Genomic DNA, 15,330 nt, shown 5'->3' with positions numbered 1-15,330 from the left:
ATTGACTGATGAAAAAGACCTTGAGAGGAGAGGTGGCAGCTAAGTACAGAGGAATTTGAAATCTGCTTTGTTTGCACATGAGACAGCTGGTTAACAAATTATGAAACTCTCTGAGAAATTCAGATGATGTAGTTTGGTGGGGGAGGGAGGAACTCTGGTTTTCAGCCATCGTTACTAAGAAAGGCAGGTCAGAGCCTCTTATCTTTCAAGCACAAATAGTAGCCAACCCGCTTCAGCAACCTGATGCTAGACTAAAGCAATGAAATTTGCAGCGAGTTGGGTTGTTATATATATATTTTTAATCCTGTAGATCTCATCCTTCCATCCCTTTCCCACAAGGATATCATCCCTGATCTTTCAGATGAGGGAGGTCAGCTCTCACTTCTCAGGCTGCCAAATCCTGGCGTCAGGGCCATTATCTTTTATTTGACTGCAGAGTGCCAAGTACATTTATGGCACTGTACAAATAATAAATAAAAATATTCATCGCCTCTTTCTCTGCTGACTTACACCAATGCAAGAAGCAGGACAATCCTTTGCTTCCCTCCCCCCTCCTGTTACGCAACTCTCCAAAGACAACGTTTTCCAGGCTGCCAAGCAATTAGCACAGAAGCAACCAAGTTTTCCCAGCATCTCCAAAGGGCAAGCTGCGAGAGGTGGTGAGAAGGAAGATGAAAAGGAAGGGCTGGCCATGGCTGAGGCTCGGGAAACACCAGGAGGAATGAAAAATCTGGAAGCTAAGGAATGCTCTGTGGCTATGTAGCTGACCTCCCTCCTCCAGCAGCCTCCACCTGCACCATGGGCAAAGCCAGCGGGGTTGTGCTGCGTTCTTCCCTTTCCAGCAAGGATAGACTCAGCCTACGGTCTTGCTTTGTGTATCTCCTCCCCTTGCATTCTACCTGCTCAAGTTCCCAACTGCATTTAAACTGCCACTAATCCTGAAGAGTCCCATTACAAGTTTTTACTGCTGCTAAATCCCTCCTGATTGACAAAAAAAGAGAGTATCCTGAGAGGCTGAGCCGAAGCTAAAGCATATCGCAGCCTCCTTGCTGCTCAATGCTACACAGCACTGAGCTTAAATAAGAGGGGGAATGACAAAGAAAGTAGAACTGAAGGGGGTGTGGGGGAGCACACACTTGAAACCACACTGACTTTAAACATTTATAGATTTATAGCCATAAAACTACTGAATCACTTTTTAGCACATGGACATGGAGGTTTGTTGAAAGGATTTCAAAAAACATAAAGATTATGTCAAGCTGAAGAATGAAGGATGATTAAATCTATGATAAATGGACTTATCTACAATTATAAAAGATTATCTGTGTTCATATTTATGTATACAGTAAATGTAAGTCACTGGTTAGAAAGATGTATTACTAATGTGATAAGCTGTACTTATTTATTCCTTTGGAGATTTTAGAATAATATGCAATTAAACTGCATATACTGCACTATTTATTATTTTTATATGATGATTTACAAATAGATAGGGAAATCATCAGATTTTAAGGCATAAAATTTGAGACTTTCAGAGGTCTGAATTTCTGCACTTCACTATGAACCAACATTTGTCGTATCAACCACTAGTCAGTACCGCTAATGTTATATATAAAGGTCATACAGAAACAAAAGACTGAACGCAGTTCAACTTATTTACAGGAAAATGTTACCCCCAGAGAAGCACTGTGGAAAGAAATTCAACTTTATGGTGTAAGGTTTGGGGACACTATTTTGTTATTTTTTGGCCAAGTAGGATGTGTCTCAGGCTAGGACTCTACGGATTTTGAAGAAAGGTTCTGCTTTATCACAAGAGGACTGGGCATGGTCTCCACTGGAAAGGGCATGGTTTTACTTGTTTCTAGCTAATTTGTAATCTCCACAGAGGTTTTTACAGTAAAAATCATACTGCTATTGAGAGGATTACATATTTTCTGCTTTTGGACATTGCCACATAAAATTTCCTTTGTGTCATGCAGAAATCTGTGAAAGTACCACAACTGTCCATGGACAGTAAATGTGTAATCCTGTGGAAGATTTGTGCTGCCTCCAAGCAATACACTTAGACAGTCTTCCCTCTGACGCACCTTTCTGGGTTGAAGACCGAGCCCCACTTACGGTCTCTTTGGAAAAATTTCTGGCTGGCAGCTATATCTGCTCTGCGTTTCTCCTAGCCTTCTCCAGAGCAGGTATTTGTTGTACAAAAGCTGCAAGCTCAGAAAGGCATTTAACTTCAATCATGTGAATAATAGCCCATTGACTTTAATATCACCACTCATGAGCGCAAAGTTAAGCACACGCTTAAGTGTTCTGGATATCTAGGATCCTTGTATAATTTACATTTAATGTGCCGCAGAGTACAATGTGGGAAATAATTCATTTTTCAGTTTCATGGCCAAGCATCTATTAGTGCAGGAATAAAGCAGATTCATTTTTGCAGTTTCTTCAGCGAGATTTTTGCTTTGTATCAACCTGAAATGCTTAATTCACCTCAAAATACCGTGTTTCTTTGTCTTTCAGTTATCTCTTTCCATCCCTTTCCTTCATTACAGAAAAATCTTTTTTGTTTCCTTTTTCTTAAATATAGGTCAATTTTATGATTACTGCCTTTAGAAAATAAGTAAGTAAAAAATACACATCAGAAATATCAAACAAAATGTTTTGTTAAAAGTATACTAAAATGGTCTACTTTGGCAAATATCAGAATTTCTCTCTGCCTTCTTGCACACTCCCAAGATTTTTTTCAGTAATAAAATTTGGCCAGTTTAAACTCCAAAACTTTTTTTTTTTTTTGGGAAATAAAAGTTATCAATTCAAAAAAATCTGCTGACCTATGCTGCATAGAAACAGACCCATTGTCTCAACATTTCATTAACTTCTTAAAAAGCAAATAAATCAAATACATGTGAAATTCCAACAATCTGTATTAATTTGCAGGCATACAGAAATCCATTTCTTTCCTTTTTATGTCAATTACAAAATTACCATTTTAATACTTTATTAGCTTCTTTGGCATTTTCAACTAATTTATAGGCACGGATACTTTTTTTTTGTTATTATTATTATTAACCTACTGCATTCTAAATTATTTTATTTAAATGTCCTGCTGGCTGTCCACATTTGCTTTTATTCTATTACTACTGTATATGAATGGAAATTATGTATAGCTATTAGATTATTTCACACATTAGCTCATTTTATGTAATCTTTCCTGTATTTATTGCCTTCGTTAGACCGAAATACCGCAGGCACTTGTTTCTCTAATGTGTCTGAAGCTCTCCGGTTATAGGAAATTGGGTTACATCTCCTGATTACAGACAGACAAGATCCAGACCTGGCAGCTGGCCGCGGTACCCTGTGACAGGCCACCTTGCTGTCCAGGCTTTTGCAGGGGGTGGTGGCCGCAGCAGCCTCCGGACAGACACAGCCGGGACCACATCCAGCCACGCTGTTGCACAAGGTGGCCTGGAGGAGGTGACAAGCGATGGTGTGGCGTCGGTGCAGGAGGAGGGCAAGCCAGGAGGGCATGGCTGGAAGGGAGATGCCATCAGACCAGCTCTTCGCTTGCAGGACACGCAGGGCCAGCGCTGCTGCCCAAGAGGAGCAAGTTTCTCCTCCCTGAACCTGCCCACACCTGCACTGGCTTTAAGAGACACAGCTTGATGTGTTATTTAGCAGCTGCAAGGGTTAACGTGGGGGAACGTGGGTTCCTGGGCCCGCTCTGGCATCAATTTTTGGCCAGCTGAGCACAAATGTGTGGCACTGAGCAGGGTGAACACCACCAGAGCGCACCTTCAGGGCTGGGGGGGGAGCAGCAGAGGTCGTGAAGCTCAGCACAGCAAGTCTCCAGGCACCATCCATCCAACCTACCACCCTGTCTAGCTCAGACAGGTCTGTTCAAGCATCCCCATAGCACAGCAGGGGCTTGACGTTAGCCCAGTCTTGAATTAGGAAGGAAATGCTGGGGCACAGCCAAGACACCATCCCAGTTCTTAGACAGCTGAAGCGTTTCAGCCTGCTCTTGTGGGTAAGCAGCAGGTCAACAGCTGTAGGCAGCTCTTGGAGCAGCTCTTCCTGGGCAAGGCCCACAGCATCCAAGCAGACCGCCTTTGAAAATCTGAAGTGGCTAATTTAAGCTGGCAGGAAAAGGGAGGAAGAGCACAACACACCTCCATCTCTGGGGTATGTACATTGAGGGGGTTGCAAGCAGTGTGCAAGCTTTGAAACAGGGAAAGAGAGGAGATTCAGAAAGGTGAATTTCCCAACTAGGGCATCCTGAAGCAAGGCAATGTATACCTGAATGACTGCTCTCAAATTCTGCAAGGCTCCTCTGCATGTACATAGTGGAAATCCAAGAGCCCAGCAGATCAAGCTCGCTCACTCAGCCTTTTGGATGGAGTTTTTCCCACCTGTCTTTATTCTCCAGAGGCAGCAGTTGGCCTTCAGTTTTTACCAGCAAATTTTCATCTGGTTCCAGATGCTGTGGTAGATCATAATTTTACCCATATGCTGCAGTTGCACTAGCAGCCGTGTTTGAGGCACATCACAACCATCTGAGTATGTGCTGTGACCTTTTTCTTCCCCAAGACACCCAGCACGTGCTTTAGGTAAGCAAAAGCAAAAAGAGGTATGTAAGCAAAGAAAAGCAAAAGAAAATTACCTCCGTCCAATACACACAGACAACCTTACAGTGATATTGACCAAAATAGGACTAGAGACCTATATCCAAAGCCTCTGTGAAGCTCCAGGAGTTACCACTTTCAATTGGTATTTCACACACATATCTCTGCAGGTATGGAAAGTATTTTGAAAAACATGAGGATGAAAGCATAGCTCTCTCCATGAGCCTAGGCACAGCCTGAAACAATAGACACAGGTATGAACTACCTCATTTAGCTCAAACAGTTGAAAACCTAATGATGACAAACTAATGTTAACTCTGGTAGGGCTGGTTGGTTTTGAACAGCGTCTTTCAGTCTGAGGGAGTCCACAGTTTCTCAGGTGTCTCTGCTACAACCTCTGCCTGTCAGAAAAACATCCTCCTTCTCACCCCCCCCCCCCTCAACACAGCACGTTGCAATTGTGGAGACACTGTGGAACAAATTGAGGTTGGAATTAAAACAAATAACAGGAGCACTTTTGCATGGATTGTATTATCTGTGCCATATTTCATTACAGGAAAAAAACAACAAAAGAGGAAAAAAAAATCTCTTAAAAATGAATCCATTACGGAATTTCCATCCTGCTGCACAGGACACGGTACATACAGGAGGCCTGGCCGCAATTTATTTCTAGACTGTCACGGGGGACTCAAGAGACAGTAACTAAAACCAGTCCAGCAGCAGCAAACTGACACCTGCATTCCTCTTCTTGCTGCCATCCTCAACAGCGATGTGTGTAGCCTGTTGCCATTTGGTTGCCCTACAATGACATGACCCCTTAAGCAGCCCCAGTGACTGAGTAACAAATTCAGCATGGGTAATCGAGCCTCGCACAACTCAATTCCTTGTGAGTAACCTTGCAACAAAACAAAAATAAAGCAGTGTGCACAGCTTCAGACCCTCATGAGCCAGACAGTGCTACCCTGAATGCATGAGCAATCTCCTCAAAATCCTCGGTGTGCAAAGCCCAACAAAAGCAAATGCTCTGCGAGAACAAAATTCAGTGCATGTAAACAAGGCAGTGAAACACATTCTGAACAGGGAACGATCTCTTGTGCTAAGCCTCCAAAGGCCTTGAAAAAATGGCAGTATAACTTAAAATGCAAGCAACAGTAAATCATCAAAGCCAAGCTGATTTACCCCCATGGGCAGAACTCGTCCCCAGAATAAACTAACAGATCATATTTGCTAGCCTAATGGTCACAGTTCCCACACAGACAAATTATTTCATCCTCAAAAAACGGGTTACAGACATTATACACGTCACTTCCAAAGCAGCATTAATTCCTTTCTTGCTGCCAATCAAAGTGTTGTTTAGGATCATTCAAGTAAACACAGTTCAGTTCAGCTTCCATAATTCACTTCTGAAGTGCTTAAAATGTGTAAAAATGCAATTGAATACCAGCAAAGAGCAGTTGTGCTATTTAAATGAGGGACTACAGAAAGGTCGTAACTGACAAAACCTGGACATTTTCCCAGTAAAAGCAAAGGAGAAAGGGTAGAGCAGTCTCTTCTGTGAAGAAGGCTGCTTTGGGGGTTTGGGTGGATCCATTACCTTTTTGTCGCTCAGGCCAGACACCTGGTCCACGTATTCTTCTTGGATCATGAAGGCAGCCAGATTGGCAGTGTAGCTGGCCAGGAAGATGACAGCAAAGAAGGCCCACACTGACACCATGATCTTGCTAGTGGTACCCTTGGGATTCTGCACTGGCACAGAGTTGTTGAACACCAGCCCCCACAGCAACCAGATAGCTTTGCCAATGGTGAAAGAGGGACCTCCTGGCTCTAGAGTGATTGAGAAACAAGACCCCACAGTGAGTATCTCAAAACAAGTGAGAGGAATGCATTTCTCTTTACATACATGCTTTGACTTCAGAGTTAAGAGCAGAGATATTCCCACGTGAGATGAATGTCCACAGCTGTGCTCCCATGTTCAAGACACTATATCTAAGCAAACCATGACCCTGAAAAGTGATTTTTTAAAATATCCTCAGGCTTCTGTATTTATTCTATCTCACAGATTTCCAATGAAGCCTTATATAAGGATTTTTTTGTACCTGATTAGAAAATGTAGAATTTGAAACATTAAATTTCAGTTCAAGTATAGTCAATAGAAAAAGAGTTTGGTTAAAAACACTCTATCCTCATTTCTAGCTGTTCAACAGTGATGTTGTTCTTGAACTCTCAATACACACCTGTGCAAAATATGGCCACCACTGTACTTGGACAGGTGCATGAAAGAGCACTATCTGAAATAACAAGGCTCTGCAAATACCTCTGCAAGAGCATTTCATTACCCAGTCTGTTGATGATGCACAAGCTAGAGAAGAACCAACTCCCTGTCTCCATGTGCTGCATCTAAGCTACATGTGACATATACTTCAGTCTCTCGAGAAAATCAGCAGCTTCAAGAGCAGATACAATGTTTACGAAGTTGATATTTTCCCCTTAACTCACTTTTCAGAGTAGAAACTCACTCATATCCCAAAAGCCACGTGTGCTCATGAAGCACCATGCCTGAAACCTCATGAAATCCTGGCTGACTCTCAGCAGTCTCAGATCCCCAGCATACGCCAGTGCCATTACTGGGAACCAAAACCAAAATTTGTTCAACTGGAGCGCAAGAGAAGCTGTCAGGGAGACTGCAGCTGGAATTACTGTAAGGATCCTGCTTCAGGCACTGAGAAGATTCTCTTAGGACTGAAGCCCTCTGGCACAGTTCAAGTAGTGCCTGTCACTTTTCCAGTGGTGCTACCCTAGCTCTGCAACCCCTTGGTTTAGCATCCCATGTTTTACCTCCTTCCTTGGGTAGGCTGAAGCCTGGTGCTGCTGCCTGTGGTTACAGTTGGCTCCAGCGCAGAAACAAAAGGGAAGAAAGTCTATTGATAGCTCCTCTCCAAAGTGCTGAGCAGGGAACCTTATGGATCATCTCAAAGCACTAACTGTGTGCACTCTAAATGCAGTTGAAAGGTTCAAGGGGCTCATTTTTCACTCTGGGAACTGCACGCCAAGTTCTAAGTAGAATCATCACCTGGCAAAACTGGAGCCTCTAGATGCCAGGGAGGCAAAGTTGCTATAAGAAGCATGGTTTGACACTCCTTGCCTTTTTTACATTCTGGAGCGGTAGTTTTAAATTCTTCTTTACTCAAATGAGTGAGATATCTAAGCCACGTGCATATGTAAGGTGCAGTACTGCAAGGTATGGACTTGCCCTAAGACATGAGTGCAAGCCCTGCAAAACACTAGTGGGAATTGTGGAGTGCGAGGAAATCTTGACAAGTTCCTTCTCCACCAATCACCCCATCTGCTTTCACAGTTACTTTGTCAGCCACAAACCAAGACAGCAATGGGGGTCTCCAGTCCACACCAGGGACCCAAATCATTCTGAGCTCTCAAACTTTGAGTGACCCAACAAAAACAAACCAACATAACTGGGGGCTAAGGCTTTAAGGTATGCCTGCCTGTCTTGGAAAGAAATTCTTGGATGTCCTTAAAGAGAAAATCCAGGTGTGAGAGCAGGGTTATACCATGGTAGATTAGTTTGAACGCAGCCAAAGAAACATTAGCAAGAGCATTCATTACCAAATAGGCACTGCAGTCTCTGCAGCTGCTTTCTACATCTTCACGTTACGTCTGTCAGCGATAATATCTGCCTGATCATGCACTACCGTTCCTAATTACTCAGAAATATTGATACTGCAGCTGCAGTTCAGCTAACTTAATAACTGCATGACTGCACACCTGTGTTAAAAACTGTTTCCAGTTACACACCTGTATTAACACCTCCCAGGAGACTCACAGGTTTAACAATATTTACTTGTATCCAAAGATCTGTGTGGTTAAGAGTAGTTGCCATGAAGGCCTTACACAGTTCCACGATAAGGGAGTTCTCCACTTCCCTGTGTACGTGGTTCTGCCTGCATTCCTATTAACACTTGTTTGGGTTTTTTTTTTTTTCAGTCCCCTTTAATCTGATAGTATGAATTCACTCAAAGTACTAGACTGGGGAGCAAATGAGTGCATTTTCCAGTAACTGTCTCCCACCCATCATTCTGGACTCTCTCCCATCATTGGTCCCATTTTGGGACCAGTAAGTCCCAGAAAGGTTTGAAGTGCTGACTTGTCGGGGGTGAAGATAAGGAGACGACAGCAGGTTAAACTTGCTAATTGTCTTCATGCCAATAAGGCAAAAAATGCTGTCTATCAGGCTCTCTCTTCATCCTCTCTTTAACTCATTGGGCTGTCTTCTGAAGTTCAGAACCACACAGTTAGGTCACTCACTTGTTCCCATCTTTCCTCCTGCCTTTACAAGATAATTCCTCGCCCACGCCCAGGGAAATAAGCTTCCCACTTTCTCAGCTGGCCTTGGCAAGCCAGAGAGCCAAGCAGGGGAAGGACGTGCCCAGCTGACAGATGTGGGCTCTGGAGGACAGCACTATGCCAGGGGGCCGGCAGAGCTGCTTGTTTTCTGGGTAGACGTAGCACTGAAGGGCAGATTGACAACAGAGAGCCCGCTGATTGCCTCAGAGAGAGCAGCGCCGCAGGCACTGCCAGCACCAGTTACCAGCACCCATTTCCCCTCAATGAGAAACAAATTGGAGCTAGTGTGTGCTTTAGAGATGAAAGACGCCACATTCAGTCTCCCAAGCCAAGCAAATTATCTATTATCTACATCTGTTCTCTTCAGAGCCGTTTTCCACCTCCCTCCCTGTCCTCTTCAGTCTGAACCCACAGCTCAGAGTGGGCTGTATCTGCATCACATTTAATACAAAGGAAATGCTGGTGCTGAAGGAGCCGGGATTGGAAGCAAGAGAGGTTCATGGCAAGGAGCAGCTCCCCTTACCTCTGCCATCAGCAAGGCACCGATTATAGCCCACAGGGCTGAAGTACTCAAAGACAAAGACGGCCACTGCAGAGATGATAAGCAGCATCACAAACATCATCACCCATACATCAGCACTGAATGGCTCTAGAGAGGAAGAAAAAAACATGTTGAAAGGCCCAACGTAGCGCAGCCACCTCGCCCCTCCCTTCCTTTGCCCCCCAGAGCACCCCAGTGAGAGTGTGTGGCTTGGGAAATACAGGAGTTATGGAGATGCCTTCAACCCCAGTCTGAGAAATGTCCTGAATTAGTAGAAGTGTAGTTTCCTTTTCCTGTAATGACTGCATTCATTCTTACAGCTACATCTGTGACACATGGCTCCATCTGGAACCACATGCAGCCGCTGTGACATGCATTGATAAAATAAAATGCATTGATAAAAGATTGTTCCCAGGAAGTCCTCCAGCACCATCTGGAGAGAGTGGGGGAAAATCAAACAGAACTGGCAGAGTTTCAAACAAGGATCCAACTTTCAAGATGTTATTGAGCCAAAGAGCATCTCCAAATTTCTGAGGTTCAGCCATAATGATAGTAGTTTTTCAGCTATTCCATTCCTGTAGCAACAGGAACACTGGCTCATTCTAGAAATGTTAGCATTCACATTCTGCAAGTGCTTGATCTTTGCTAGGTTTTCTCCATCTGCAAGCACAAACAGGTGAAGATGGTACTGTACCAGATCAAAGAAACCTAGGACGTTGGTCCACACTATACTCAATATTGCAACTTGATTTTAATTTTAATTTAAAAATTTGGAGTTTAGTTTATTGTTGGTTTTACACACCCCAGTAATATGAATGAAATATTGGAAGCCAATTTGCCTTGGCTAAAGGCAAAAATTGCTGAAGAGTAAGCAGTAATGAAACTCCTTCTTCAAGAGGAGTTTGGAAAACTTTCTTTGACCATATAAAATTATTTCTGTAAGTGTTCTCAGGTTCCTGGCAGAGAGCAGACGGTAATTATATAACTCATATGCTGTGTTTGCTGCATCATAAAGCATTTTGTAAAGCCAAATAGTAGTTACTGGGAAGGCATGGATGCCTGGGGGAAATGCAGTATCACTTCTGCATTCTCCGACCACCCTCCACCACTGAAGAGCAACAGGAACCATTTTACTGGGATGCACAGTGTCAGCAAAGAACTGACGGCTCAACCCTTTTTCAAAAGCTCTGTTAGATCTCTAACTTCCTCCAGTTGCCTTGTCAAGGGAGGATCAAGCTAATATTCTCTTTACAAATAATGTCTCTGAAAGCGCAGCAATTCTTTGCTAATTGTTATCACTAAGTACAGTCACATACCAGCTCTAAGGTTTGAATCAATTTTTTTTTCTGGCCTACACTGTTTGAACATGCTATTAGTTGAGTCACTGGGATACCACATGCTGTAGGGTAGATGACAACCCTGAGCCCGTTCTTTGCTAGGATTACTGAGAAATGCCTTGGAACTTCTGGGCAGTGCTTGTTTGCGTTTGCCTGGATTTCGCTTGCTTGGGATTTAGAACTAAAACATCACAGTTTATTTTTATATACCTGTCCCACAGGTATTCCCAAAAAGGGACTTTCAGGCTAAGAATCACAAGTAACCTTCACCTAATTTTTTATGAACACTGGGTGAAATTTTAATTTTAGACTAAAATGATACCTAAGAAGGCAGAAGGTGAGACAGTTCCATTGCTACGTGACACCATGACGCTGATTCCCGTCTCTATGAAGGGCACAGAGAAATCCACCACTTCTGAACGTTCCTCATTAATCGTGAGGGATCCCACAGCCATATAGGCCCGTTTGGTGACAACCTGGAAGACAGAAAAGAAGAGTTCACATGCACAGACCCAAGGCTAGCCCCTCTCAAGCACCACAACCTAGCCCCTTCTTACCCTCCTTTCTCTCCATGCAGTCCTTTTTACTCCTGTAATCCCATTCCCTATATTGTTTCTATCATTTCTCCTTTCTAATCTTTCATCAGGACACCTTTTTCTTTCAGTGAATCTATAGACATTTATCTTCCCCTCAAAGCTGGTATGCGTATAAAAAATAAATCCGCAGAGGTCTTAGGATAAACACATCATCCACCGAGAAGACGTCTTATCTCATTTTTCTGTCCTTGCTTTCTCCTCCTTCTAACACTGCAAAGTCTTATTTCATTCTTTATACATCTTATATATGATCTAAGCTTAATCTAGGTTGCAGCCTCTTTGGTGCACGGATATCACACTCTTTCTTTGACTATAAAGGCAAAATTTGTGACACTATAGGGAATAATAATTAATCGTCAAACAGGAAAGGTGGTCATGGTCAGAGTGTCAGAGCAGATTAATTCACACAGCACCCAGAAAGAATCCAAGCCAATCATTTCTATAGAGTCACCTCTGTCCTTTCCCTGGCAGGGCACACAATAAATGATGGGAGATTGGACCTGACCTATAGCACCCAGCCCAAGAATGAAGCCCACCATGCCCTCCCTTTGCTGCTGACCTCTCCAATCATTCCATTCCATGTCCCATTGATTTTTTTCCCATGCTTGCCGTTAGTCACCAAGTAGAGGTCATAGGTGAACTTGACAGACTTTGAGATTTTCTTGAGGATGTCAATGCAGAACCCCTTGCAACATTTCTTCATGTAATCTGGCTCCTCATCAGTTTTGTTCCTGAACAATCACAACAATAATGGGTTAGAAGGCTGGTGAATATTCCCTTAATTCCCCTCTGCTGTCAGTATGTGCTCCCCCTCCCACAACACAATGTGGAGAACTTCACTTGTGATATCTGTGCTGGACACACTGCAGTGACTTGCCCAGTGGGGCCAGCCATGAACGGGCATGGGCCAGACTGAGCAAAGCGAGGTGACTTTTCTAAAAAGGATTATCAGGGTGTGCCAGTATTGGCCCAATAGGCTCTACTTTCTGCTGAGAAGGGAGAACCCAATGGGAGGAGAAAAACCCAGGGATGCATACTCAGTCACAATGCGTTTTTGGCAAGGGACAGTGTTCCTCATGCAGGTGCCACTTAGGGGGTCCACATTCTCCACAATGACGAACGGTGCCTCTTCCAGGGTCACTATACTCAGGTGGTCGTCCTCACGTTCCTCAGAGTCAGGATACAGCTCAAAGCGGGGCCACACATAATACTTCATCTGCAGCTTTTTTTCCTTCCATTTCCCCACCTGTGGAGACACACACAACACAAAATAGACTTCTAGCTGCCCCGTCCCTCTGTATCAAACGCATTCCCCCAGGCCCAGGCAGGAGAACCACTCTGGAGAACCCAAGTTCACGGCTGTGTTGGACAGAGATATTTCTGGGGGGAAGGCTCTGAGGAAATGGGTTCAAACCAAGGGAGAGGGAGAGAAAGAGAGCAAGAGTCTGGGGGTGTCTCATCTCTCTGATGGTCTCAGCCTCTGGGCAAGTGAGTGGATGACAAAGGGGATACCATCACCCTAGTCAAATAGACATGATGTCTTTGAGCTTTCTCAGTCAAGCAACAACCATGTAGCTTGTTGTCTCCTGAAAAGTTGATTTCACTCTGCTAGCCACAATAAAAATAGTAATTTTTTCTGTAAAAAAGAGGAGAAATATATGCCAAAAAAAACAACAACCCTGAAACAAAATGCAATTTTGAAACAGAGAAATTGAAATACCTCACTTGAAAAAGTCAAAACATTTTTTCAAAAAAATTGTCTTTGCTTGCTTTCAGTGAAATTAATCAAATTGTTTCATTTTAACCAAAGTTGCCTTTGTCCAGAAATAACTCATTCTGGAAAAAAAGTTGCCAACTCCTAGTCAGGACTGAGTTCTTCCAAGTGACAGAGGAGATAGGCAACCAAAGGAGATAGGCTCAACTGAAGGTGTTCAGCAATTTCAGGAGTATCTTCACAGGAGATGAACATAGACAGAGATGCTTGTTTAATAGTTGTTCTCCCTATCCCCAGCTAAGGGCTCATTAAAATACCTGCTCTTGTCCTTTCACAATGACTTGGTTGCATATGTTAGCTGAAAACAAGCAATTGTTCTGTTTCTGACACATGAAAATCAAGCAGCATCTGTTATTTCTACTTTTGCTATTTTTCCATAATGACATATTGCCATTTTATATCTTTTCATTTGCCATTTCTTCAGAAAACAGAAATCACACCTTCAGAGACCAGAGAAGGGGGATGGGGACCCCTTCACCTTATACCTACTGCCACAAGCAAGAGTTGTTTTGAAGCCACTCCGTTCCCCGAAGAGTTGATGCGTGTAGCACACCCACTGCCAGTGGTAGACTGCTCCTTGCAAAAATTCCAGGAAAAGAAAACACCTGAACAACCACTACACTTTGAACTATCAAAGTCTCGCCTCTGTTCTCATTTCCCCTCATCACAGCTGACACTAATTAGCACCTTGGCTCGCAGCTCAGCTGGGAGGGCAAGAAACTAACTGGGCTCAAGAAGGAACTTTCCTGCTCAATCCTCAAACAAAGCCTCCCAGGCCAGGGCTGAGACGCCTTCATGGGGACAGGCAGTGGAGGGGGGGCTTGTGTGACTGGTTTTGGTGATGTACCTGCTCAGTGGGTAAACAGAAAAGCTTCATTCCACTGCAATCCAACACCACCTCCCACCACCGCCAAATTTCCGTCATTTATTTATTTAAATGACAGAAAGGGAGGGAGAAGCACTTATTAGAGGCTCATTAGGTGTCAGCGGTTATTCTGTGAAACTCAAAGCCCAGCTGGGGTTTGGCATTTGAGAGCAGCCAGAATTCACATAAAACACTTGTCACCTTCAAAACAAACAAACAGCCGCTTCATCTGGCCATGAAAGAAAAACCCACACTGGGGGCTGGTAGAGGGAGAAGAAAGGCAGAAGAAATCACCCAGAGACAGCAGCCTCCCCATGCATCCCTGCAGTGTGAACATGGCACCCCGGAGAGAGCAGGGCTGCAGTTTTTGTAAGAAGCGGGTGAAGTGGCTGGGCAGCAGGCTTTACCCTCCCCATGAACCCTTACAAGCAGCAGCTGCCAAAAATTTTTAAGGGAAGTTTGCCCCTAATGCTTCCCCCACCACCGGAATCATCCTGCTTGGACCAGCAAACAGGGTACATAGCTATTTTTCTTCTTTCTCTCTTTTTTTTTCTTCTTTTTTTTTTTTTTCACTTGATTGGGCAGGGGGATGTTGTTTTAATTTTTACGTACACTTTGAGCAGCAGGTGGAAGTTGGCAGACTGGGAGCCCAGGGAACTGGTGGCCTCTTCCACCCACAAAAGGCAAGTAGCGTTGGCTACCACAGCAGACGGTCTGTACTCACACCCCTATCTAAGCCTGGATGTGCAAAGTGCATTTCTGAGGGTATAGAAAGCATACACTCATATGCTCACCCAGGGTTTGCTCAACCCTGCCCTTCCTGCTCATTGACAGAGCAGATCAATTTATCATCATCTGAGCCAGAGATTTCTGCAGTGCGATTCTAGTCTTCAAGTAACTGAGCTCAAATCCCCAAAACCCGTTCAATGAGGCCACCAGACAAGCAGAATAACTACACACACAGGGCTCAGGAGGGACCAATGATTAAGATGCTGCACAGAACAGCCCAGACTTCAGCTCAATAACATTAACTTATCATAGAAATAAGCAGTTGATGAAAGAGACATCTTGCAGTATCTCAGCAGCACTTAGATATCACAGTAATAGGCATGATATAAACCCTTAAGTGATAAATTAGATCAGATAAGCAAACCCAACTCGTAATTACCCAGAAGTTCTCTGGGACAGAAAGGGGACTTTGTAAGGCTGCGTGCCAAGCACGTTTCACAGTGTTGT

At 43.8% G+C, this 15,330-nt stretch overlaps 1 protein-coding gene across 1 annotated transcript in view; it reads right to left on the bottom strand.

The window, feature by feature from the left end:
* Positions 1 to 15,330, bottom strand: part of GRIN2B (glutamate ionotropic receptor NMDA type subunit 2B) — a 199,370-nt gene that overhangs the window by 20,307 nt on the left and 163,733 nt on the right. Inside the window, exons 5-9 of the mRNA XM_083844055.1 lie at positions 12,493 to 12,701; positions 12,015 to 12,186; positions 11,182 to 11,335; positions 9,505 to 9,630; positions 6,217 to 6,446 (exon numbers count right to left, since the gene is read on the bottom strand). Coding sequence (XP_083700181.1) covers positions 6,217 to 6,446; positions 9,505 to 9,630; positions 11,182 to 11,335; positions 12,015 to 12,186; positions 12,493 to 12,701 — 891 coding nt within the window. The remainder of the gene's footprint in view (positions 1 to 6,216; positions 6,447 to 9,504; positions 9,631 to 11,181; positions 11,336 to 12,014; positions 12,187 to 12,492; positions 12,702 to 15,330) is intronic.

Source organism: Anser anser (assembly GCF_964211835.1).
Source record: "Anser anser genome assembly, chromosome: 1".
NCBI lineage: Eukaryota > Metazoa > Chordata > Aves > Anseriformes > Anatidae > Anser > Anser anser.
Note: the sequence above shows the minus strand (reverse complement) of the source record. Positions and strands in the feature narration are given on the sequence as shown.